General features: G+C 49.8%; 4 protein-coding genes across 6 annotated transcripts; 1 reads left to right on the top strand and 3 right to left on the bottom strand.

Moving 5' to 3' along the window:
- Positions 1-172: 172 nt before the first annotated feature.
- On the bottom strand, positions 173-5,180 carry LOC117650948. Its single transcript, XM_034394606.1, has 9 exons — positions 4,902-5,180; positions 4,168-4,316; positions 3,705-3,835; positions 2,911-3,006; positions 2,473-2,660; positions 1,401-1,534; positions 939-1,018; positions 538-666; positions 173-463 (listed from the first exon to the last, which is right to left on the bottom strand). The coding sequence occupies exons 1-9, from the start codon at positions 5,022-5,024 to the stop codon at positions 222-224; spliced, it is 1,272 nt and encodes a 423-aa protein (XP_034250497.1). The 5' UTR covers positions 5,025-5,180; the 3' UTR covers positions 173-221.
- A 1,758-nt stretch (positions 5,181-6,938) lies between these two features.
- On the bottom strand, positions 6,939-13,895 carry LOC117650951. Of its 3 annotated transcripts, none has more exons than XM_034394613.1 (9): positions 13,730-13,894; positions 12,371-12,530; positions 12,163-12,284; positions 11,672-11,772; positions 11,330-11,445; positions 10,985-11,130; positions 9,687-9,772; positions 8,936-9,061; positions 6,939-8,666 (listed from the first exon to the last, which is right to left on the bottom strand). In XM_034394613.1, exons 2-9 carry the CDS (start codon positions 12,482-12,484, stop codon positions 8,443-8,445), a joined length of 1,035 nt encoding a protein of 344 aa, XP_034250504.1. In that variant the 5' UTR covers positions 12,485-12,530; positions 13,730-13,894; the 3' UTR covers positions 6,939-8,442. The 3 variants fall into 3 exon arrangements, 2 of the variants coding, with proteins under 2 accessions (XP_034250504.1, XP_034250505.1); XR_004588073.1 differs by having other exon boundaries at positions 8,529-8,666; positions 8,762-9,061; positions 13,730-13,895; XM_034394614.1 differs by lacking the exon at positions 13,730-13,894 and having other exon boundaries at positions 12,163-12,298; positions 12,371-12,465.
- A 1,064-nt stretch (positions 13,896-14,959) lies between these two features.
- Positions 14,960-20,894, bottom strand: LOC117651209. Its single transcript, XM_034395022.1, has 10 exons — positions 20,799-20,894; positions 20,480-20,688; positions 20,202-20,329; positions 19,699-19,814; positions 19,519-19,614; positions 18,806-18,993; positions 18,201-18,340; positions 17,486-17,571; positions 15,428-15,562; positions 14,960-15,192 (listed from the first exon to the last, which is right to left on the bottom strand). Exons 1-10 carry the CDS (start codon positions 20,821-20,823, stop codon positions 14,960-14,962), a joined length of 1,356 nt encoding a protein of 451 aa, XP_034250913.1. The 5' UTR covers positions 20,824-20,894.
- Positions 20,895-21,356: 462 nt separating this feature from the next.
- Positions 21,357-22,815, top strand: LOC117650505 (prefoldin subunit 4). The gene is made up of 4 exons (XM_034393979.1): positions 21,357-21,520; positions 21,693-21,797; positions 22,161-22,280; positions 22,396-22,815. The coding sequence occupies exons 1-4, from the start codon at positions 21,479-21,481 to the stop codon at positions 22,546-22,548; spliced, it is 420 nt and encodes a 139-aa protein (XP_034249870.1). The 5' UTR covers positions 21,357-21,478; the 3' UTR covers positions 22,549-22,815.
- The last annotated feature ends 402 nt before the right edge of the window (positions 22,816-23,217 follow it).

The raw sequence follows: 23,217 nt of genomic DNA, 5'->3' as shown, positions 1-23,217 counted from the left end.
AGACGCTGACGTCACGAAAACCCTGCTATGCGGCAAACCTTCGTACACGGATGCCGAGTTGTGGACGCGAGCAGTGTTTTGACGTCAGCATTTCACGTAAGTAATTGATGGACGCCCCGTTGGTAATTTTGGTGCATTTACATGTTTCTTGGGCAAATAAAAAATTCAATACTCTGTTGTTTGCTCTTCAGATTTGTTTGCAGCACGTTTTTATTCATTGTCTACTGCGCAGGCCTGAGGTGCCCCAAGGCGGCGGCCAGCACTGACAGAAGCAGGACGGCGGGGGTCTTGGTGGTGCTGCCGGCGCTGGCGGTACTGCCGGGCAGCAGGGCCTTGGGGCAGGGCGTCGACGGCGTGGCCTGCATGTGGGCGACGGGCATGCCGGCCATGACCACGGCCTTGTTGGCTTCTAGCTGCTGCTGCGGGGTGAGGCCGGTCTTCCTGGACAGCACGAAGACGCCGCCTGCAGAGGAGGAAAAAGGCGTTAGCGGGGCTCACAACGAGACGAGCAGTCCATCATGCCATTCAGGTGATTACCTTCGGAGGCCAGCATTCTCACGCCGAAGGGCCGCATAGGGAAGACGGGGAGGACATTATACGTACTCCTGCATACGGACACCACGGCCCAGCTGTCGTAGTCGGTTCCCTGCACGCACAGCACGCCCCCTGCGACGCCAAAATCACATCTTTCATATAGCGAACCTATTCAAACCTAGTCGTGATGATGTACCCTTGGGTACCATTGACCCTAGGAGAGGTGTGGGATGTCCTGCTCCGCTGGGGAACACTTGGGGCACGGCACCGCGTGGCGTGTTCTGTCAGACCTGGAGAACTTCACACCGACTCCACACTTTCCGGTGCGGAGCAAATCTGAGCAAGGCTGAGTCCTAAGTCCAGCGTGGCCCTAGGCGTGGTCCTAGGCGTGGCCTGTGTCTTACCTACAGTGTTGTCAAACGACCCGTCCCCCCTGCGCTGCCACTGGCTCTTCGTGATCTCTATGGTGTCTTGTTCCTTTGGGCTGCGCGAGAAAATAAATTATAAAGTTGGATGCGGAACGGAGGGTTAGGCCCTAATAACAGCTCAACAAAATCAATGTGGCCTCTCGACCTTGCCTGGAAATCGGACCCATTCTACTGCAGCAACGGGCTCGCAGTGGGCCAGAAGTCCGGTGCAGGTGGCCAAAATTTCGGACGCGTTTCGAGCTTCAGAGTCGCTTCACAGGACTCCAACCGAAAGTTTGTGACCCCACCAATGGATACCTCGTTCGGAGAGTGGGTGGGTCACACGTTCGGTTCGAGCCCCATGCAGTGACTCTGGAGCTCAAAACGCGTCTAGAACTTTGGTCGCCTTAGCGCGGTCTTCTGGCCCACCGTGCGGCTGTCCAGACGCGGATCACTTACGTGAGCTTGTATATCATGGTGCTCTCGAGGTTGATGCCGCCACTTTCGGGGACGAACTGTGTGGAGCGGCAGCTCCCGTGGTCATATTCGTCCGCGTAGTGGCTGTGCTGCACACTCCACCAGGGGCCCTTCAACTGGAGTTTAAGACGTGTTTTAAGCACCATGAGTAAATATTGTGTATAGATTTGCAAGCCTAGGCCGGATGCCTCGTTGCGTTGTGCTTAAGGCACAGCGACGAAGCGCTTAGTAGCACATGCGCATGTGCCCCTCGGTGCAAAACTCACGTACAAATTCGTAAGTTCATCGAGACAAATAATAAAATTGTACAGTATCGTTAAAAATGTTTTCAAGATATTTGAATCCAGTGCTTCAAAGACACTTTTATGCGCGGAGACCATGGCTCCCAGGAACTGTGGTGACCACCGCCCCCCCCCCTTTTCCAAAGCAGGACATCCGACGGGATGTCATGAAGTGGGCCCTGACGTCACCCGCTTTGGAGCGATAAACCTTATCGCCCAGGACTGAAACACCTCGTGCTCAAAATAGATCCTTTTGGTCGTTGCCCAGTGAAGAACAATCTTGCGACACCTGACGTGCGACTTTCATTCTGCAGCACTTTACATGAAGTGGTCGGACACAGGCCCGCACTGAGGACGAGTCACCATCATTACCCTTTCTTTGGGTGACGCACGCAAGGTCGCCCAATTTTGGGTGACAAATCAGTGATAAATTAATTTTGGCCAGTCAAAAATTCATCGCCCAAATTTGGGTAAAAAACATGGGGGTCATCACGGCCTGCGGCATCGGAGACCTCACAACGTAGCCGACGACGTCACTCAAATTTGTGCGACAAAACGCCTGGGACCGAATTTCGGCTGATGAACTTTACGTCAACCAAAATTGGACAGCGAAGTTGCATCAAGGGCGGTGGTGGCGATTCATTCATTCTCAGTGCGAACTATGACACGTCAAAAATTCACAACGAAGTTCGTCCTGACTTAAAATTCACTCCGAAGTACGGCATGAGACGTGTCACTCCGTGTTTTGTCGTGTTTGCTCGTTGGAGGCGTACCTTCTCGAGGTCGACGTTCATTGGCTTGTTGCACTGCTGGCAGCGCTCGATGGTCGGGCACCCGTACTGGTGCTGCACCGGCCTGAGGATGCTGGGGTCCAGACCCGCGGCCGTGATGAGGGCGGTCACCTTGGCGTCCACTTCGGCGGTGTACGAGGACGGGTGCATGGAGAGCACCCACAGATTGACTGCAACCAAGAGGGGTGGATTAAAGGGGCAGCTGCTTTTGATTGAGGTGGGGGCGATTTCATTGGATTTCTCAAGACTTCACCCGATTTTACGCCCAAAATTTGTTTTATTTCTGCTTTTGGGGGGAGAGATCTCACATTTTTAGAGATTTTGGGCACACAGGATTTCACAAGTTTTTATGCTCCCCATCCCGGATGGATTCATCGAGGCGGAAAGCAGTTTTCCCACCGGAAGTTTTTCGTGACTTACTGTGCGGGACGATGGAGCCGGGTGGCTCCTGGCACGAGAACACCACGGCGTACGAGTCGTAGTCAGTGCCCAGCACCCAGTACTTGAACGGAGGGTCTGCAACAGAACGGTCCGTGAGTGCCCACGGTGGAAATTTTGGTTGTCACTAGATGACAATTTCAAAGGCTAATTTCCCTTCCAAGGATGTCCTCAAAACTTTTCATGACATAGTTGTCGTGCCCATGCAAAAAAGTATAAGGAGCTTCCATGAAAATGACACCACAGTGATGACATTGTTATTATTTACAGATGATGAAAATGTCATCCACGATTTTGCCACAAAGTGACAACTTTTTTTTACAGTGAGGTGACTGGAAAACGGTACGGCGTGGCCGATTCCTCGATCGGGATGGGCCGCCGCCTTCCACTACGCAGCATGGGGTGTTGTGCGAGGTCAGGGTGTTGGTAAGAAACCGGGTCCATCCACCGCGAAACCGGTGGCAAGTTTGTTTGCCACAAAATTGGCAAGCCGTTTTGAATGCCAAAACTGGGCTAGCCTGGTCCTTAAGCACTCCCCAGCTTGCCAAAATTTGGCATTGAAGGTGGCCGAAGCGCCCGATATTGGCAAGCTAAGGAAGATTTCGGGTCGAGGCTTGCCAATTTTGAGGCAAGCAAAGTTACCCTTTGGATTTTCAGTGCCCTTTTTTCATGGCCGTAATAACTGCAATATTAGTTAAAGTCGTATCCATACCGAAAATCAACAAAAAAAACTATCTAACTGCACTATGAGGTCAGAACTTGAGACTGTGACTTACAAAGGCGCTTTTCCTCGGCGGTTTGAGTGTCAAACGTCGCAGTGAATTTGCCGTTGGCGATGTCGTCGGGCACGGCGGACAGCACAATGCGGCTGACTGACCTGTTGCTGTATCCCACGCCGAGGACGGATCTGCGGTCCAAAGTAAACCAATAAGTGGGGAAGAGCAGCCGTAATTTAAAGTGTCATTGCTTTCAAGATTTAACGGGAAGAAAACGAAGGCTTTGTAAAATATACTAAGAAAAGCTTAGCATTTTTCAATAATAGAAAGCAGTTCAATTTCCTTCGTGAAGCACAACACAACACTTTTGTGTACTCTTGGCATGGCGAAATCGAAAACGCAGAGAACTCCACAATCGAAGTGATGAGACTGTAAAACTCTGCACTTCTAAATGCGCGGAGACTGCAAATTCCACACCCCCGCAAGTGTGAAGTTCTCGTCACTTGGCTTGGCAGTGACTCACCGGGGCATGAAGTAATAGTTGTCGATGGCGAGCTTTTCCTTGACGTCGTTCTTGGTGATCCAGGAGAAGCGCACCGTGCCGCAGTCACCGTCGCTCTCGGTGTCGAAGGCCCAGGGCACCCTCTTCATCTCGTGCCATTCGCCTGCGAACTGAAACGGACGCGCACGTTGACAAATCATGCAGTGGCTGCGTCAATTAGGCGAAACCGACCGCCAGTGCCGATTCCCTAAAACCATTAACCGACAGGCGGCTCTGCTCCCCACACTGAAAAATGAAATGTGCACTCAGTACACACTTTCCATTGCAGGTGCTCGTCTGTGGTCTGAAGCGCCTGTGAGCTAGGCCACCAATTCGTCCCGCAACACACGGCCGTGGAGACGGAGGCCTACCTCGCATTACCATTACGGGCTAGACCACGCATGTCGTCTTTACAGTGGCAAGGTAGCTGAGTTATTGCCGGACGGATCGGCAGTGTCGGCAGGCGCTACCATTACCATTGCGGACTAGACCACAACTGATCGTTTGCCTTCGGGCCCGACACATGCCCACCTGCACTGCAAAACGAGACAAGACCGTCCTGGTGGCGGTGACACTATCCCGGCGGAGAAGAGCCTCAAGCGACTACAAGCTCCCACTCGCAGTACGTCCAGTCAAGGAGGAGATGTACATCCACCCCTCGTATGCAGACCTCCGCCCACTGCTAGGGGCGAGGCTGGCCTTTACGTCATCCTTACGCTGTCCGCGAGGAATCCGGCTTGCGTCTTGGGCTGCGGGCACAAGGCGGCTTGCTGGGCGGCGGCCACGGGGACGCCGAGGACGGCGACGACGGCCAGGACGAGGTGCAGCGGCCGGCACATGTTGACGGCGAGTGACTACCCCCGCATCACACCACCACTATATACGTAGCTCTATGATTGGTCACGGCGCGGCCTGCGTCGTCCTCTGAATCAGTAAAGGGCCGGAGGTCGTGCGCGCGTCAGGCGGCGCGTGCGGTGGGCTGAGCTGGTGGCCCTCCGACTGATAACAGCTGAATCAGTTCTATGGCACGTAGACTGCACTTCAAATACCTCACCAACTATAGCATTTTTGGCCTTCGGGACTTATCGTTCATATCTTGCGAGCAAGATTATCCTGACGCCGAGGAAAACGTTGCTTTGCGGCCAGAACCCGGCCGGCGTGAGAGTCATGCTGGCTGGGGGTCGAGCTTTGCAGCGCCCGACTGTTGCTCGAAGAAGTCAGAGACGACGACTGGACAGCGACCCAGAGGCCACGCCCGGCCAAGGGCGTGGCCCGGCGTGGCCCGGCGTAGCACGGCGTGGCCCGGCGTGGCCCGGCGTGGCCGGCGTGGCCCGGCGTGGCCCGGCGTGGCCCGGCGTGGCCCGGCATGGCCCGGCGTGGCCTGGCGTGGCCCGGCATGGCCCGGCGTGGCCCGGCGTGGCACGGCGTGGCCCGGCGTGGCCCGGCGTGGCCCGGCGTGGCACGGCGTGGCCCGGCGTGGCCCGGCGTGGCACGGCGTGGCCCGGCGTGGCCCGGCATGGCCCGGCGTGGCCCGGCGTGGCCCGGCGTGGCCCGGCATGGCCCGGTGGCCCGGCGTGGCCCGGCATGGCCCGGCGTGGCCCGGCGTGGCACGGCGTGGCACGGCGTGGCCCGGCGTGGCCCGGCGTGGCACGGCGTGGCACGGCGTGGCACGGCGTGGCCCGGCGTGGCACGGCGTGGCACGGCGTGGCCCGGCGTGGCCCGGGGTGGCCCGGCGTGGCACGGCGTGGCACGGCGTGGCCCGGCGTGGCACGGCGTGGCCCGGCGTGGCACGGCGTGGCCCGGCGTGGCCCGGCGTGGCACGCGGTAAGGCGAGGGCCAGCAGGGTGCGAGCCGCTGCTGCACTGTATGGAGCCGGGGTGCGACTCCTCAGGAGTCAACAACGTGTTGTGTAGAAAAAGCAAGAAGAAAGGCAGGAAGAAATAGAGAGCGGCTGCTCGCTCATCGACCAATGAACGCGATGCGCTGGTATTGATCCACCCGACGCGTCCGAGGGAGGGGGTGCACAGCGGCGCCACCACGTCGCGCCCACACTGTGGAACCAAGTGGGAAGAACTCTACCCTTGAAATGAGGCGGTGTGGAATTTGCAGTTTCCGCACTTCGAAGTGCAGAAATTTGCAATGACCACTTCAAGTTGAGATCTCTTCACACTTGGTTTGATGGCTGGCAGGACTGGACACGTCGTCGGTCCAGCGAGGGGCTGGGGATGGGAGGGGGTCACAAGGAAAGGTAGGGCGCGCTTGGGGTGACGCAACAAGTAGACGCGGGAAAGGGGGTTTGCTAGTGGTTGCTGAACGTGTAGGCACGAAAAAGGAAGTAAACGGTTCTCCGAGTGTGATTGTTCCTGTACAACCTTGCTATTGGCAGTGAAACCTGAACACTGCCAATACACGATTACCCTAAAGTTAAAGGTCCGCATATGCATATGACCCGTTTGACCGCGCCAGTAGCCCGGCCTCGCAGGTGTCTTGCTTTCGTCGTGCGAACAGTAAACTCTTGTGTGGAATTTTCAAATGTACAGTTATGCACTTTTTATGCATGCATGCACAGATACGTGCGTATAGCGTAAAAATAATATATTATGCATCATGCATCCCTACATAAAATGTACACAGTGATGCACACACATTTCGTACGTATATGTGCATGTATATTTAGCATAGCAAAGTCCAGAAGAATTAAGTGAGCAGGAATGAGGGAACCAATGAAAATCCACAAGACTTGGTTTGTTGGTATTTATTTTCTATTGCCCCCGAGGCGGCGGCCAGCAACGACATGATGGTGGGGGTCTTGGACCAAAAGTGGTCGACGAACGCGTCATGTTCAACGAAGGAGGCTCACTGCGCGCGATAACAACACTGATAGAAAAGATGCTGTTAATTAACAGCATATATCCTGTTAAGTTTTTTAGCAACACTTGTTGTAGAAGAACGGCATATTGTTGGACACTGAGTCGTTATTCAACAGCAGTGTTGTAAAAAGGGATGATGGCTCTCTGTATCTGATCTCTGACAATAAGTTGTTGTGTAACAGAATTACCATTTCCAAATGGCACCAACCTGTTCATAAACAACACTTTTCTGTTTTCAAACAAAGAAGTTGTTATACATTTACAAAAAAAATGTCGAGGGTACTAATAGTCTTATCCAATACTAGCAGTCATTCAGAAACGCTCTTTTCTGTTTACAAACAGCACTGTTCTTCAACGCGGTCTCTCTGTTATTCACAAAAAGGAAATAGGAGTTTCCTGACGGCTCAAACAAGACATTTGTTTTGTAACAGTTCGTGCAGTTCTTGGACAGTTCACCGCTGTTTAAAAATTGGAAGTGTTGCTAAAAAACTTTACAACACAAATGCTGTTCAGAAACAACAGAATTTATTTTGACATAGTTGGAGTTTGATTTGAGCCGTGAGCTGCAAAATGCTCCGGCAAATCTTCAATTGAATGGTGTTGTTTTTAAATGACAGGATACCGTTCCAAAACAGCACATATCATTAATTTTACAAACAAGATGTTCTGTTTTCCAGCATTGGAAATCGACTATATTTGTTGTTTTCTCCAATGATGAAACTTGCTGTTTCCTAACAGCATTTGTGCTGTTTTAAGTTCCGATGACACGTGCTGCTTAAAAGCAAATCACTCGTTGGTAAATGTGCTGTTTTCCTACAGTTTCTTTTAACAGTGAACCAAAGTCTCGGCTACGCAGGCTCTCACCGCGGTGGGTGGGCCTCGGACTCTCGGACGGCGGTGGGTGGGTCTTTGGCGGCGGTGGGTGGGCGGCGGACGCGGTGGGTGGGTCTCGGTACACTCGGAATAGGCCACTATGGGGCCAGGGACGCACAGCCCTGCAGAGGTGGCTCAGCAGCTTTGCCGGCGAAGTTTCCCGCCCGCGTTGGTCGCTACTCCCTGCTCGCACGGCCCGGCCGCACCAGCGCGGCGTAGTGACGGCAGTGGAGCGACCCCGTAACATCCCGTTTAGAGTCAAAATGCCTCAACATCATCATTGGCACCTCACTGCCGTGCTTCCTGCCTCCATTTCGGTGGCTGCCCAGAGCCCAAAAGGGGACGAGGCCAGGAGGCACTCGCGTAAATTTTGCCAGAGTGTCAGGAACATGTCTGAAAGCCTTTGAAAGCCGAGGTTCTGGAAACTTTTTTTTTAGAATTGATGGCCAGAGTTCTACGGAATGTCATAAAACAGTGCAAAAGCACTTTTACAAAGTATTTTTTTATTATTTTTTCACTGTGCAGGCCCCAGGACGGTGGCCAGCCCGAACAGCAGCAGGATGGCCGGGGTCTTGTTGGCGGCGCCAGCGGTGGCGGGCAGCAGGACTTCCGGGCAGGGCGTCGACGGCGTGGCCTGCATGTAAGAGGGGGGGATGCCGGCCTTGGCCACGGCCTTGTTGGCGTGCGCCTGCTGCTCCGGGGTGAGGCCGCGGTTCCTGGCCAGCACGTAGACGCCTCCTGCAGAGAAGGCAAGGCGTTAGCGTACTCACTGCCAAACCAAGTGGGGAGACCTTAACACTTCATGGAGGAGAGGAATTTTGGTCTCCACGCACTTTGTAGTGCAGACTTTGCAGACTCGTCAAGTGTGGGTGGGGTTCTTCACATTGATCCCATTCCGAGAGGTAGTGGCTCTGTGAGCAACTATTCCACACTTGAAGTGTAAAAACTACAAACTCTGCACGCGCCAAGGAGAATTACTCCGCAACACTTGGTTGGATTGCGCGGACCTGGTTTGACCACCCATCGCGCCCCGAAAGGCAGGACAGGGAAGCCGTCGCCTTCATCGCGCGCGGCGCAGACGGAGAGCACTGCCCAGTTGTCGTAGTCGGTGGCCAGCACGCACATCTTGGCACCTGCGGAGTGAAGGCTAACATTGGGGATGCGTGCACAGTAGGCCGAAAGACCGGTGGAAGCGGTCAAAATCCCGGACGCGTTGTGAGCTCCAGACGGCTCCATAGAGTCGCTCAATGGGACTCGAACCGAAAGTGTGACCCCACCAATGGACTGCTCTCCGAACGTGGAATCCATTGAAAGGGTCGCACGCTCGGTTCTTGCCTGTTTAGCGACTCTGGAGCTCAAAACGCGTCTAGAGTTTTGGCCGCTGGCGCCGGTCTTCTGGCCCACCGTGAAGCGGTTGGTTGCGTTCGTTGCGTTATGCGTTCGATCTATTTCCACGCCGCCGGCGCTGGACAAGAATTGTGGTGCACCTCCAATCCCCAGCAGGTGCACTCTTAAAACCTTACGAAGTATTTTGAGCATACATATAACAAACTAAAATACTTTGTTATACGAAGAAATAGTTCGTAAATTACGAAGTATTTTCTTTGTAAGCCTATGTATGCTCAAAATACTTTGTTATACCAACTCCTTTTCTATGTAAGGCCCAAAATAGTTTGTAAGGTTTTCTCAGTGTGATTTTCCCGGAGCACTGTAGCATAAGCATAAGAGTAAGCAGTAAGTGTGCGGCCCGTGTCTTACCGAGGTCGTTGCCGAACGATCCATCGCGCCGGTCGGAGCCCCGCCACTGGCTCTCGGAGGTCTGCCATGCATGTTCGTTCCCTGGTCTGAGCGTAAAAAAAAACAATTTTAGCGACATTTTCTTCAATGAGAAGAGGGTATGAACAAAATCGGGTCACGATTTTTAAGAAATGTTGGCACGGAGGCCTTAAATAATATCACAATCTTTTGAATATTACATCCCATTCGTTGGAATGTTTCGTCTCAATCGTTTTTCATATAGTATATGTCACATTCGTTTGGATGCAACAATGATTTGAATATCCTGATTCATAAGAAAGATCCGAACTGGTTGTATCACGCACGGTCAAAACGGTTCCTGGTTTTCCTAGCAAGCCAATGTCAAAGGCGATTTCCAGGGGGCTCCTGAGAAAACCAGAAACCGTTTTTACCGTTCATGAAATATCGTAACCACCTGTCCGGAGTGGAGAGGGTATAGCGTCAATTGATGCCTCGGGCCGCGGTGGGCTGCTGCCGATCCACCTCTGCAGGGCTGTGCGTCCCTGGCCTCGGACGGCGGTGGGTGGGTCTTTGGCGGCGGTGGGTGGGCCTCGGACGCGGTGGGTGGGTCTCGGTACACTCGGAATAGGCCACTATGGGGCCAGGGACGCACAGCCCTGCAGAGGTGGCTCAGCAGCTTTGCCGGCGAAATTTCCCGCTCCCCACGTTGGTCGCTACTCCCTGCTCGCACGGCCCGGCCGCACCAGCGCGGCGTAGCGACGGCAGTGGAGCGACCCCGTAACATCCCGTTTAGAGTCAAAATGCCTCAACATCATCATTGGCACCTCACTATGATGCCATGCTTCCTGCCTCCATTTCGGTGGCTGCCCAGAGCCCGAAAGGGGACGAGGCAGGCCAGGAGGCACTCGCGTGAATTTTGCCAGAGTGTCAGGAACGTGTCTGAAATCCTGATCAAGCCGATTTTTATTAAACTATTAAACGAGCGTAGCGTGAGACGGGCGACACCTCATTCATTGCGAAACATGTGTGTGGGTTTCTTTTTTTCCTGAGTCGGTGAGGCCGGCAGAAGCACCTTCTAACAATCCGAACGCTATGAGTGTGGCCTCAATTGATGTAATGCTTTTGCATTCCACATGAAGTGCAATACTTTCCCATTCATATGCATAGGATAAGGCTTTTTCGGGACCCATTGCACGGAAGGGGCAATATGGCAACGGCTTTGCACGCGTGGTGTGACATTTCAATGCATGCGTGCTGGTATGTTCACTGCGTTTGGTATCCCAGTGAAGGTTTCTTACTTGAACGCGTCCTTCTTTATCATCACTGAGTTGACGAGTTTGATGGTGTTTCTGCCCGTGGCGGCGATCTCCGTGACGCGGCAGCTCTGGCGGTCGGAGTCTTCGGCGTAGGGGCCGTGCTGCACGTTCCACCAGGGGCCCGCGAACTGGGGGTCAAATCGGGGTTCTTCAAAACGGGTCTTTTGCATCGTGTTTCAACTGTGAAACACTGTGAAACACTGTGAAACACTGTGAAACACTGTGAAACACTGCGAAACACTGTGAAACACTGTGAAACCAAGTGAAACCCAGTGAAACCCAGTGAAACCAAGTGTGGCGAACTCCACACATGAAATGCGGTTGTACCCTGTCGAGGTCGGGACGATGGAGCCCCCTGTCGAGGCCCTCTGGTTCCTGGCACGAGAACATCACGGCGAACGAGACGTAGTCCGTTCCCAGCACCCAGTACCTGAACGGACGGTCTGCAACAGAACCCCAACAGAACGGCATTGTCCAACCGTGTCGTGAAGTCCCTACACGTCCTGGGTGCGGGTTAGTTCTCCACGTGTGGGGCTGTAGTCTCCACACTTCAAGTTAGGAGCAGCTTATAGAGCCCGTACAACTCCTCTGTGGACACTGAAAGTTCTACACCTCCGCAGTTCGAGTGTGGATTTCTCAACACTTGGATTCACAGCGAGCGTTACTTACACGGTTTCTCATAGATTCGCGTCGGGAACGTCGCAGTGAATTTGCCGCTGGAGATGTCGGAAGGGACGGCAGACATCATGACGACGCTGACCGTAGAATTCCTTCAGGGCAGGAAGAAAAGACTGGATAGACTTTTGCCACATGGTAACAACCTTGCAATGTGTTTTAACACATCCCAAACTTTTTTATTTTTTTGGTACAAAAATCGCCTTATTATGAAGGGCATGCAGCAAAACAGTTCCTGGTTATCGCAGGAACTTCCTGCAAATCGCCTGTCTTTACTGTCGGCTTCAATTCAGAGAATGTTACGAAGGTCTGCTCTGTAAAGACGGTGGCAAGTTTTCTAGCCGTAAAATTGGCCAGCCGTTTTGGCTGTTTTAAGTAGCAAGCAGGTGCAAGCGTGGGTAGCGCCACACGCTAGGTATGAAGACTACAAACTTAGTGCATCCAAGTGCGGAGAATGAAAATGATATACCTCCGCGAGTGCTTACTGAGGCAGGAAGTAGATCTTTTCGACTTTGAGCTCGTCTTTCTTGTCCGGTTTGACCCAGGAGTAGCGCACCGTGCCGCACTCGCCTTCGTCCTCGACGTCGAAGCCCCACACACTTAATTTCTTACGAAGAAAGGCTGTGCAGCCATATTATGGTGCGAAAATTGTTTGTAATACAGAGAAAATACGTCAATTTCTTCGTAACTTACAAAGAATTTGGCTTCGTAGGTTACGGAGCGAGCGCAGCAGCCATAATACGAAGGTTTTGCACCATAATACGAAGATTTGTCACCATAATACAAAGACTCGCCTTCGTAAGACATTAAGCGTGCAAGGGGTCCTCTTCATCTCGTACCACGTGCCCAGAAACTGAAGCAGACGCAGGAACTCCACTGTGAAATCAGGTGTGGGCGGCAAAAGCTACTCCTGGTTTGCAGGAAGCCTTTAGAAAAGACGTCAGTGGTTTCCAGGGAGTTCCTGCAGAAACCAGGAACAGCTTTTTTTGTCGTGTGCACTCATGGCAAAATCCCAGGTATCCTATTGCAAACATCGGCAATGTTCATATTAGTTTGCCTGCTCGGCGTGCGAAGGTCTCAGACAGCTTGTGGGTGCACCCTGGCCAGCCTGAGCCAGCCTGACGAGAACTGCCACCAGGTGGCCGCTCGTACAAGAGACACTCTCTTCCCAGGCCATCATGTTGAAACCAATGGTGACACAATGTCACGTTCCTTTGAGCATTGTGTCACGTTCGTTTCAACGTGATGTCGCGTTCCTTGAATGAGAGTGGAGGCACCATACACTGTTAAAAATTGTTGTTTTAAAACAACAACACAATTACCAACCTCGACAACGCTGTTGTTTGTGAACAAGTTTGCTTGTTTTAAAACGACGAATTCGTTGCTAATTATTTTTATGACTTATGCTATTTCAAAACAATATTTTGTTGCGTACAAACAACCCGCACAATCTAAGAAGTGGTTACTGCGGGGTAACCGGGACTCTACTAGGTCTGTGACCTAATCGGCAATAAAAATTGATGCAAATAAGGCTGTCTACCGCACCCAAAAAAGGCGTTTCTTGAACCAAGATACTGTACTTGTCATAAGTGAAAGTACACTTGTCACAAGTGAATTTTCTTGAATGTGTCAAGAAAATTCACTTATGGCAAGTACATTATCTTCGTTCAAGAAACGCCTTTTGTGGGTGCGGTTTACAAACATCTTGTGGACGAACGACGCAACTCGTTAGTAAACAACGAAAGTCATTTGAAAACAACTTTGATCGCTAAGAAAATTAGCAACATATTTACTGCTAAATTACAACATAAATTTTTACAGTGTACTCCGAGCGCTAAAGGAACAGAACCGTTCCGACCCAGCCAAGCTCGGTTCGGTTTGGGAACCGCAGAGCCGGTTGTCGGTTGGGAAGACGCTACCAGATCCAACCGCTGCCAATCTTGGGCCTAAGACGGGCGATTTCCAGGAAGTTCCTTGGAAAACCCTGGAGCCGTTTTTGCTGTGTGCTGTGTAACACGTCCGCTGTGCGCGGTGCACTCGTGTAAGCCTCACGTTGTCCACAATGAAATCGTCTTTTGTCTTCGGCTCCGGGCACAAGGTGGCCGCCCGGGTGGCGGCCTCGATGACGCCCAGGACGGCGACGACGACGCCGAGGACGAGGACGACGGCGAGGTGCAGCGGCTGGCACATGATGGCGGCAACTGCCGGTCCGCGCCGCGTGCAACTATATCTCCCACTATCTTTGACACTCTCTAGTCGCGCCGCGTTCTTACAGTGAGCGGTACAGCGTACTCGGAACCGATTACGGCAATTCGCTCTTCGGACCGTTTTAACCGAGTAGCGACGTCACACGGTCGTTTGAATTTGCTGTCACATTCGTCGGAGGACGTCATCCGCGTTCCATGAATTGTGATATCGGTCGACGAACGCGTCATGTTCAACGAAGGAGGCTCACTGCGAGTGATAACAGCGAAAGTCTCGGCCACGCGGGCTCTCCCCGCGGTGGGTGGCGGTGGGTGGGCCTCGGACGCGGTGGGTGGGTCTCGGTACACTCGGAATAGGCCACTGCGAGACCAGGGACGCACAGCCCTGCAGAGGTGGCTCGGTGGCCTCCGCGTATCGATTTTCCGGAGAAGCTCCCCCCCCCCCTCCCCCGCGCTGGTCGCTACTCCCTGCTCGCAGCGCGGCGCAGCGACGGCGGCGCAGCGACCGCATCCCGTTTCATGTCATAAAATGCCTCAATATCTTCATTGGCACTGAAGCCGTGCTTTTCGCCTCCTTTTCAGTATGCAGCCGCGGCTGTGTACAGCCGAGAACCCAAAAGGGGAGGATGGGAAGGCGTCATCTGAACCTCCTTTTCCCTCCCGCGCTACAGGACACACGGAAGGCTGGAGGCTGTGGTTCTCCACACTTGGTTTTGGAAGTGCGCCGGGAGTGTTTTATTCATTGATTACAAGTCCATTTTGTCACTCTTCGAACTCAGGTGTGTCATAGTGTGCACGCCAGGCACGCTTCAGGAAACTTGCACAAATTGTGCAAATACTCTAACACTACCTTTGCACTATGCTTGTGCAAGTATCCACAATGGCTTCATGTGGAGGGCACGAGGCTTACTACGGGTAGTCCGCTTGCAGGCATCGACCTGAAGTGACCTACACTCATAAGTTTGTAGAGTAATTGCGTGGTAGTATTTGTATCTGTCACTTCGAAACATGCGGGCAAATTTAAGTGTCATAAAACAGAATCTGTTCCAAAAGCACTTTCACGGAGTGTTTTTATTTTTCACTGTGCAGGCCTGAGGTGCCTCAAGACGGCAGCCAGTGCGGTCAGAAGCAGGATGGTTGAGGTCTTGGTGGCGTTGGCGGCGCTGACGGGCATTAGGACATCCGGGCAGGGCGTCGACGGCGTGGCCTGCATGTAGGCGGGGGGCACGCCGGCCGTGGCCACGGCCTTGTTGGCTTCTAGCTGCTGCCCCGGGGTGAGGCCGTGGTTCCTGGCCAGCACATAGACGCCACCTGCAGAGAAGGGAAGGCGTTATAGCGTACTCAACCGCAAGGTGTTGAGCACACTACACTTGGACGTAGCATGGCGCAAACGTGGAGAACTCCACACTTGAAGTGTTTATACTGCAAACTCTGCACTCCCAAGTGCGGAGATTGAAAATTCCACACCTTCGCATTCGAAGTGTGGAGATCTCCACACCTGGTGTCCAAGTGCCGTGTCTGGCGAGAGTGTTGCCGTTGGGCGTACCTCTGGTGGCCGGGGTCATGTCGTTGCCCGGGGGTTGTATGGGGGGGTGCGATAGTCTTTCCGCCGACGCGGCCAAGCAGACCGACACCACGGCCCAGTTATCGTAGTCGGTGCCCAGCACGCACAAGATGCCCTCTACGGAATAAAAGTTATACGTCAGTGTTTTTTTAGCGCGCCCTTGAAAGTGGCCTTAAGGGGGGGACATCACTCCAAAAACAGTGCATTTGTAAAAACGCCACAAAAACCAAACGGAAAGAGAAAAATTGTTCATATTTTAACAGATAAAGTATAAAACAACACTAAGTCAATCCGCCAGGGCAGTACAGCGCTTTCGTTGAAAACGCAGTTTTTGAGTGTTAGGTTGCAGCGCTGGACGCCAAACGGTTTGACCTAGAACCGAGGGGTCGACAACTCCCATATTACCTCGTACGCAGAGCTCATATTACCTCTATATTACCTTATATTACCTTATATTACCCTATATTACCCTATATTACCGTATATTACCGTATATTACCTCCATATTACCACAATGTGACCACACATTTATGTGATTTGCTTGTTTTTAACCTAATCTAACGTTTAACTTGCCGTATTGAACCATGGTATCAAGGTGTTAAAGCTTTTAGGCTTCTCATTGCGACAGGAAGAAGTTCGGATTTGATGTCCGTGCTGAACCTGACACGAAGCTACGCGCCACACTTTTGTCAGATTGGTTGCATCGGGTTGCATACCTTTCATCTGACAGGGGGCTCTAGCATGAAACGAGGGTGGGGTCTGCATAATACTAAAATTCTGGCCGGAACTCATGATTTCAGCCTTAGTCAAGGATACTATGTCACGTTTTCGTGTTCTTTTATCATATATTACCGTTATTTTATTTCCGTATATTACCTTATATTATCCTATATTACTTATATTACCGGTAATATATACTACCTCGTACACGGCTCGAGGTAGTTGTCGACCCCTCGCCTAGAACAACGAAATTTTGTGACAGCCTTCCTGAAATGTCTGGCTATAGTGGGTACCTCCATCACATTTAAAAAAATCATTTTAAGTTGTATTGTAATGTACATACCAAAAAAAAGGTTCAGTTTTTTGGGTCAAAATTGTTCAATTTTGAACGTTAAAAAAATAATTAAAATTGACCAATGCAAATTATTTTGCTTCCCACCATAGCGGCAAGTCGTAGTAGCTTCCATGCTAAGTCTCCCCGCTGTAGCTCAAATACTGCGCCCTAGAGGCCTGCAACCGTTTGCAATTTCATGTTCCGAGAAAAATGCGATCAAAGTTAGGGAAACTGGGCATTTCCCCTATGCATGTTTGCGGCCCACAACCTCCTAAAACTGCAATTTTTTGAATTTCGGAATGCGGTTTTCGCCATTTGACGCAGAAAAGAATGGTCTATAGTATAAACTTATAAAAAAAAGTTGCAATTTCTGATCATTTTGGAGTGATCTGCCCCCTTAAAAGTGGCCTTGAAAGTGGCCTTGAAAGTGGCCTTGAAAGAGGCCTGGAGGGTGGCCTGGAGGGTGGCCTGGAGGGTGGCCTGGAGGGTGACCTGGAGGGTGGCCTGGACGGTGGCCTGGAGAGGTGAGTGGCCTTGAAAGTGGCCTTAAGGGTGGCCCAATGTATTTTTGGAATTCCCCGTCATTGATAACTCTTCTTCAGCATCAAGCAGACAGTATCACTGAGAATTAAAGACTCTTCCTGATCAAATACCAAACTTCGGGTGTGGCGCACTTTATCAGCCAAATTTAGGTGAGGATTATTTATTGCTGAAAAGAAGGGGGGTGGAGGTGTCCTTACCCAAATTTGGGCGATACAGGGTGTATCTTGCTATCTATAAGTAAGATTGCATGGCCACCCAAATTTGGGTGATGAAACCTTTGTCACCCAAATTTGGGCCATAAAATAATCCTCACCCAAATTTTGATGCTGATGCGAGTATACATCACCCAATATTATAATTTTGGTTATGACTCTTTCATTCTCAGTGTAGGCTGGCTGCCAAACCTTCTTACTCGCCACAGCGATAGCGGCTCTGTGTCTTACCGTCACCTAAGTCAAACGATCCATTTTGCTGGTTGGGGTAACTCCATGTGCCTTGCAGGTACCATCTCTTCGTTTGTGGGCTGTCGCTGCAAAACGGAGCAGAATGTCATCGCGACCCCATTCGTTGGAATGTGAATCTTGTCTCATTCGATTGAATACGATGTCACATTCGTGGGAACATGGATCACCGTTCAAACAAATGAGTCGAAGAAACACGACAAAATTAACTTTCTTGCGAATAGGACGTGACTCTCGAATAGCAGTGCCCTTCACCAGTTGGAAACGCAAGTCACTGCACTGTCAGTGCGGAGAACTCGGAAGAACACACTCGCTGGTGTGGAGAATTCTCCGCACTTGGACTTGTGGAGTTCGGAGTCTCCGAGGCCCAACCACGTGCGACACAAGATTTCTTAAGACAAGAGATTTCGTAGGATTTCGTCCATTTTTAATCCAGTAATCTGCCTGGTTTTGGCCCTTTTGGAGAAAGATTTTGGATTTCCAGAGATTTCTAGGGCGCCAGGGGACACAGGATTTCTGGAGTGGTTGCCCCCTCGGCAGTCTCACAGAGCACCAATCTCTTGGCATGGTGCAAACGAGGAGAACTTCGCACTTGAAGTGGGAGACTGCAAACTCTGCACTTCCGAATACGGCCCCCACAAATTCCACACCTGCGCGCATTTCAAGTGTAGGGTTCTTGGCTTCACAGCGCCCTTACTGGATCTCGTGATAGGAGGTGGTGAATTTGGTGCCGTAGGTCGTGTAGCCGTATCTGACCGCGGCGAAGTCGATGACGCGGCAGCTGGAGGAGTTCTCTGCGTAGGGGCTGTGCTGGACCTCCCACCAGGAACCTCTCAGCTGGAGAAGAAAATGTGGGGCCCTTTTAGTGAGAAAGCAGCCCTCCCGGAGCCTTCACTGTCAAACCCAGTGTGGAGAATTCCTGGGTGCGGAGTAAACCCTTCACACTGGGACGAGTGGAGTTTGCCGTGTCCTAACTTAACGTGTGGAGTACCTCATAGAACCTCTGGCGTGGTGCAAATGAGGAAAACTCCACACTTGAGGCGAGGGGAATGTAAACTCTGCACTTGTAAGTGCGTACGCAGTGCAGCGCGAAGCTTTGTACCTATGCATTTCCAGTATCGAGTTCTCCACACTTGGTTTCACAGTGTTCGCGACATTATTAAGGCATCGAAGACGGTATGGGGAGGGATCAAAATTGGATCAGGCTTGATCTCGACTCGGACTGAAAATAAATTCAATTGGAGCCTGCAAGCTAACATCATGCTGGATCCAAGTTTTTTGGGAGTTGTTTTTGCCGTGTACCCTCTCGAGATTCAGCTTGTCCACTGCGCCGGAGCACTTAGGGCAGGTGACCGACGGGCACCCCGTATGGTGCTGAACCGGCCTGAGGAGGTTGGGGTTCAGGCCGGCGGCCACGATCACGCGGGACGCCCTGACGTTCATCTCGATGTCGTAGGTCGAAGGGTCTCTGGCGAGTACGGTCAGGGCGACTGCAGCCAAGAAAGAACTCAGCAAATTGAAGAGGCTATCACGTTCAAGGGGAAATAACTTCAGAAAAAAATGTACACTTGAATTAAAATTCAAAAAAATTCATTAAAATTCAAAAAAATTCATTAAAATTTCACTGAAATATTGCAAAAACTTCACCAAATTTCATTAAAATTCACCAAAATTCATTAAAGTTCACAAAAATTCATTGAAATTCACAAAAATTCTTAAAATTCACCAAAATTCAAAAATTCTCTAACATTTACAAAATTTAAAGTATTTCTTAGAAATTCAATAAAATTCAGCAAAATTCGCAAAAATTCATTCAAAAAATTCAAAGTAATTCATAGAAATTTAATAAAATTCGCCAAAATTCGTAAAAATTCACTAAAATTCAATAAAATTCAAAAAATTCACTGAATTTCAAAAAATTCAATGAAATTCACGAAATTCATTCATTTGTACACTGAAATTCAGAGTTATTTCCCCTTGATCACGTTACAACTTAAAATCTTGAACTGCCCTACTTTGCGGGACGATGGCGCCTGGTTGTTCCTGACACGAGTACAGCACGGCGTACGTAATAAAATCGGAGTCCAGGACCCAGTACATGAACGGAGGGCCTGCAACAGAACGGGACGGAAACACTTTCACACTGAATGCACATTAGTGCTACATTTTATGTACATTTTATGGTGACCCAGTACCGTCAGACGTTTCGATGCCGGATTGCGCAGGTTCTATCGGGTAAGTCACGGAGAATTTACCGGAGTTGGCGTCCACTATCTTGGCTGCCATCCTGACGAAGTTTATCGATGTGTTGCTGGAAGAAAAGAACCGTTATAGCGATTTTTCCGGGCCGTGCACTGCAGGAAATAACCACAACAAAAGTAAACAAATTTCTGGCAAATTTTTTTTATCAGGAATTTAGTATACTTTTCAAGTACAAAAATTGTTGTACAAAGTACAATGGAACCGGCATGAGAAGTGCTGTGCAATCCAGGGCTCGTTGTGGTTTGTACAATTCTCGTTGTACTTTCTACAATCCCTGTTGTACTTTCATTGTACAGTTTCTGTTGTACTTTTGTTATATCTACACTTTTTCTTGCAATGTGGCTCCCGTGCAATGTAGTGGTAAGTGGGCACAAACATATACTTGGTCATTTTTTCAGCGCGAACGCCAGAAAGTTATCGTTTCGTGTTTACTCACTCGGGCATGTAGAAGATGTCTGTGACTTGGACGGTGTCAGACGTGATCCAACTGTACGTCACCACGCCACAGTCATCGGCCCCGATATCGCGAGGGGTCCTTTTCATCTCGTACCAGGTGCCTACGAACTGGGAAATCACGCGTGTGGACGAAGAAATAGTTGCTAAATTACAAAGTATTTTCTTTGGAAGCTTCCGTATGCACAAAATACTTTAAGGTTTGAATTTGTAAGGTTTTCAGAGTGCGGAAGACGGAACAACCCTGGTCCGACGCCTTACTTCGCCGAGCAGGAAACCAGCTCTCGTCCTCGGCTTCGGGCATAGGCTGGTCTGCTGGGTGGCGGCCTCGGGGACGCCCAGGACGATGACGGTCAGGACGACCACGAGGGGCAGCGGTCGGGACATCGTCCGGGACATCGTCCGGGACATCGTCCGGCCGCAGAGGTGCACGCAACCTGAGTGGTAGTCGGTGCCCGATGAGCCGCCATCTGTGCCTCCAAAATTAGACGATATCAGCTATCTTCTATCTACCCTATGAGCAATGACTTTCATTCCAGGAACGTGACATCACGTTGAAACGAATGAGACAAGATTTTACCTGACTTTGAGCAGTAATGGCACATTCGTTTGAATTTATGCTTAATTTAGACACTTTCGTCGCTCTGCCCTCTCGCTCTCCTACTCGGGACGCCTGTCCATGACTCTGAGAGAGACAAAGCGACGAAAACGACTGTGGGAATCAGTCTTCTGGGGTCTGTAAATTGAAACAAAGACATTGGATTCATAAAGTAACAAACAGCGGGAGAAAATAAGGTTCTATGTATGCATTGTGAACGCATACTCTCTTGACAGAGGCGTGCACCATTCAAACCGAGCCGCTGTTATGGCGCCAAATCGGGTGGCCAATGGGTAGGGAGAGGGACATCCTAACTGCGGCTCCTGTGCTGGGCATCGCAGTTCCATAGATCAAAGTGAGCAAGAACGCAGCAGGAACGAACAGTTTTGTTGGATTTTCTTCGTGACCGTCGTCCTTCTGGTGGTATTTGAGGATACAAAATGATACAAAATGAAAATAATCTCGAGCTAAACTTCTCATACTGCTGCGGGCCTAGCCTCGCCAAAGGTACAGTGCAATCTGCACATACTAATACCAATACAAATCTGACTGAAAGATTGTTTACCTCACCGCATTCCGACGACCGCACCGCTCCTTAAAGTTTATGTTTTTTAACTTTGTTTCTGACAGCTCCTTAATTTTGTTTCGTGCCTTCAATCGAAATGGCGGCTACAACTGCAGTTTCGAAGAGTTCGTTCCAGCCCGTAAGTATTGTCGTTCGGAAAGGTTCTTTGCTTACCCGGAACTAACCTCATTTATTGTGTGGTTTATCGCCGTTGAAATTCCTTGTTGAAATATGGTGATTTGCTGAAGGGAATCGACTATTTGTTATGTTGCTTGTCAGGCTAAAAAATTTTCTTCTCATTTATGTCTTAGGAGTCCGATGTTCACATCACCTACGATGACCAGCAGATGATCAACAAATTTGCTCGACACAATGCCAAACTAGATGAACTGAAAGAAGAACTAAAGACAAAAAAGGTACTTTATTGTAAATATGCTATTAATCTGTCCATATTTCTGATAAAGTCATCATAACTTTTTCATGCAGAAGGTTGGCTTTGCCCATCCCGAAGCAAAGGGAAAGAGGAATACGAAAGGCAGAAACCGACCCTTTCAATTATTTCAGAGTTGAGTCTTCTTCTAGCACTCCTTCGATGACGCAGTTTACCTAAAATTGAAAGAGAGTACTAAAATGTTAAAGCCCCAACTGATCTCGTACCCTGTCATTTCTTTCCTTTTACCTTGCTACTTTGGCGTTTCTGTCTCCTCCTCTGGTTCACCTGGTGATCACCTGTTCTGTCTATTAGATTTTAATGTATTGTTTGGCAATTTTTGTTCCAGGAGTACTTGAAGAATCTAGAAGATGCCTGTGACGAATTGGTATTATTAGAGGGTGATGTTGAAAAAGTTCCTTTTTTCATGGGTGAAAGTTTCATCACACAGAATTTTGAAGACACTCAAGTAAGTCACATCGAATTTTCCACACTAAATAGTCTATGGTGCTTTAAAGTTTGTTGAATCTTGCTCTGCATTGAACCATGTAGAATCTTAACTGTGAGGTATCACCTTTTCCCAGGCTTCTCTTGAGGAGGCAAAAGCTCGTGCCCAAGCAGAAATGAAGGAGATTGAAAAGAAATCTGGTGATATAAAAGAAGTTATGTCGGACCTCCGAACCAAATTGTATGCCAAGTTTGGAAACCACATCAATTTGGAAGCTGAAGATGAATAGTAAATTTTTAAATGTCATTCAACAATTATATAAATTCTATTTATTTCTGATCTTGTTTAACCTGTTTAATGTGGCCATCATTATCAATTAATAATTAACATTCTAATTATGCACTGGAAATTCAAGATAACACTTCTTTTATTCAGGAGATTTGTTTGTTTCTCTTTGTTAATTATGTTAACTTGTCAAAAAAAAATTCTGTTAAATGTTGTCACTTAAACTTTCAACTACCATCTATTTTTAATAAAAACAAACAATTTGCAACAATGTACCTTATCAGCAAAGTTTTTTTCTTTTTCCTGACCCTACAAGGTGATGAAGAGATGAAAAAGTATTGTATTAGAACCCTTGGAAAAGATGTTCGGGAAAGAAGAAGTTCTCTGTGCAAATTGAATGAATTCTTAGTCCATCGCATTGTAATTTTTAAATTAAGGAAAGTGTCATTACAGTTACCACATGCTATTTCAAAGATTGTACCTTGAAGGTAAGCAGCAAGGATGGGTTTGCATCAAGTCAGTCAAATTCTGTCAATGAGATACTCTTTCTGTGCATGTAGGAACTCCCTTTCATGCCTTCCCTCTGAGCTGTAGAAGTTCACATGGAGATCTTTGGATAGTGGTCAGGAATAAAATTAGTAGGAGTTCTTATCGTACTGTTTTGAAAGGAGAA

This window comes from Thrips palmi, unplaced genomic scaffold (genome assembly GCF_012932325.1).
Source record: "Thrips palmi isolate BJ-2018 unplaced genomic scaffold, TpBJ-2018v1 HiC_scaffold_5, whole genome shotgun sequence".
Taxonomy (NCBI): Eukaryota; Metazoa; Arthropoda; class Insecta; order Thysanoptera; family Thripidae; genus Thrips; species Thrips palmi.
Note: the sequence above shows the minus strand (reverse complement) of the source record. Positions and strands in the feature narration are given on the sequence as shown.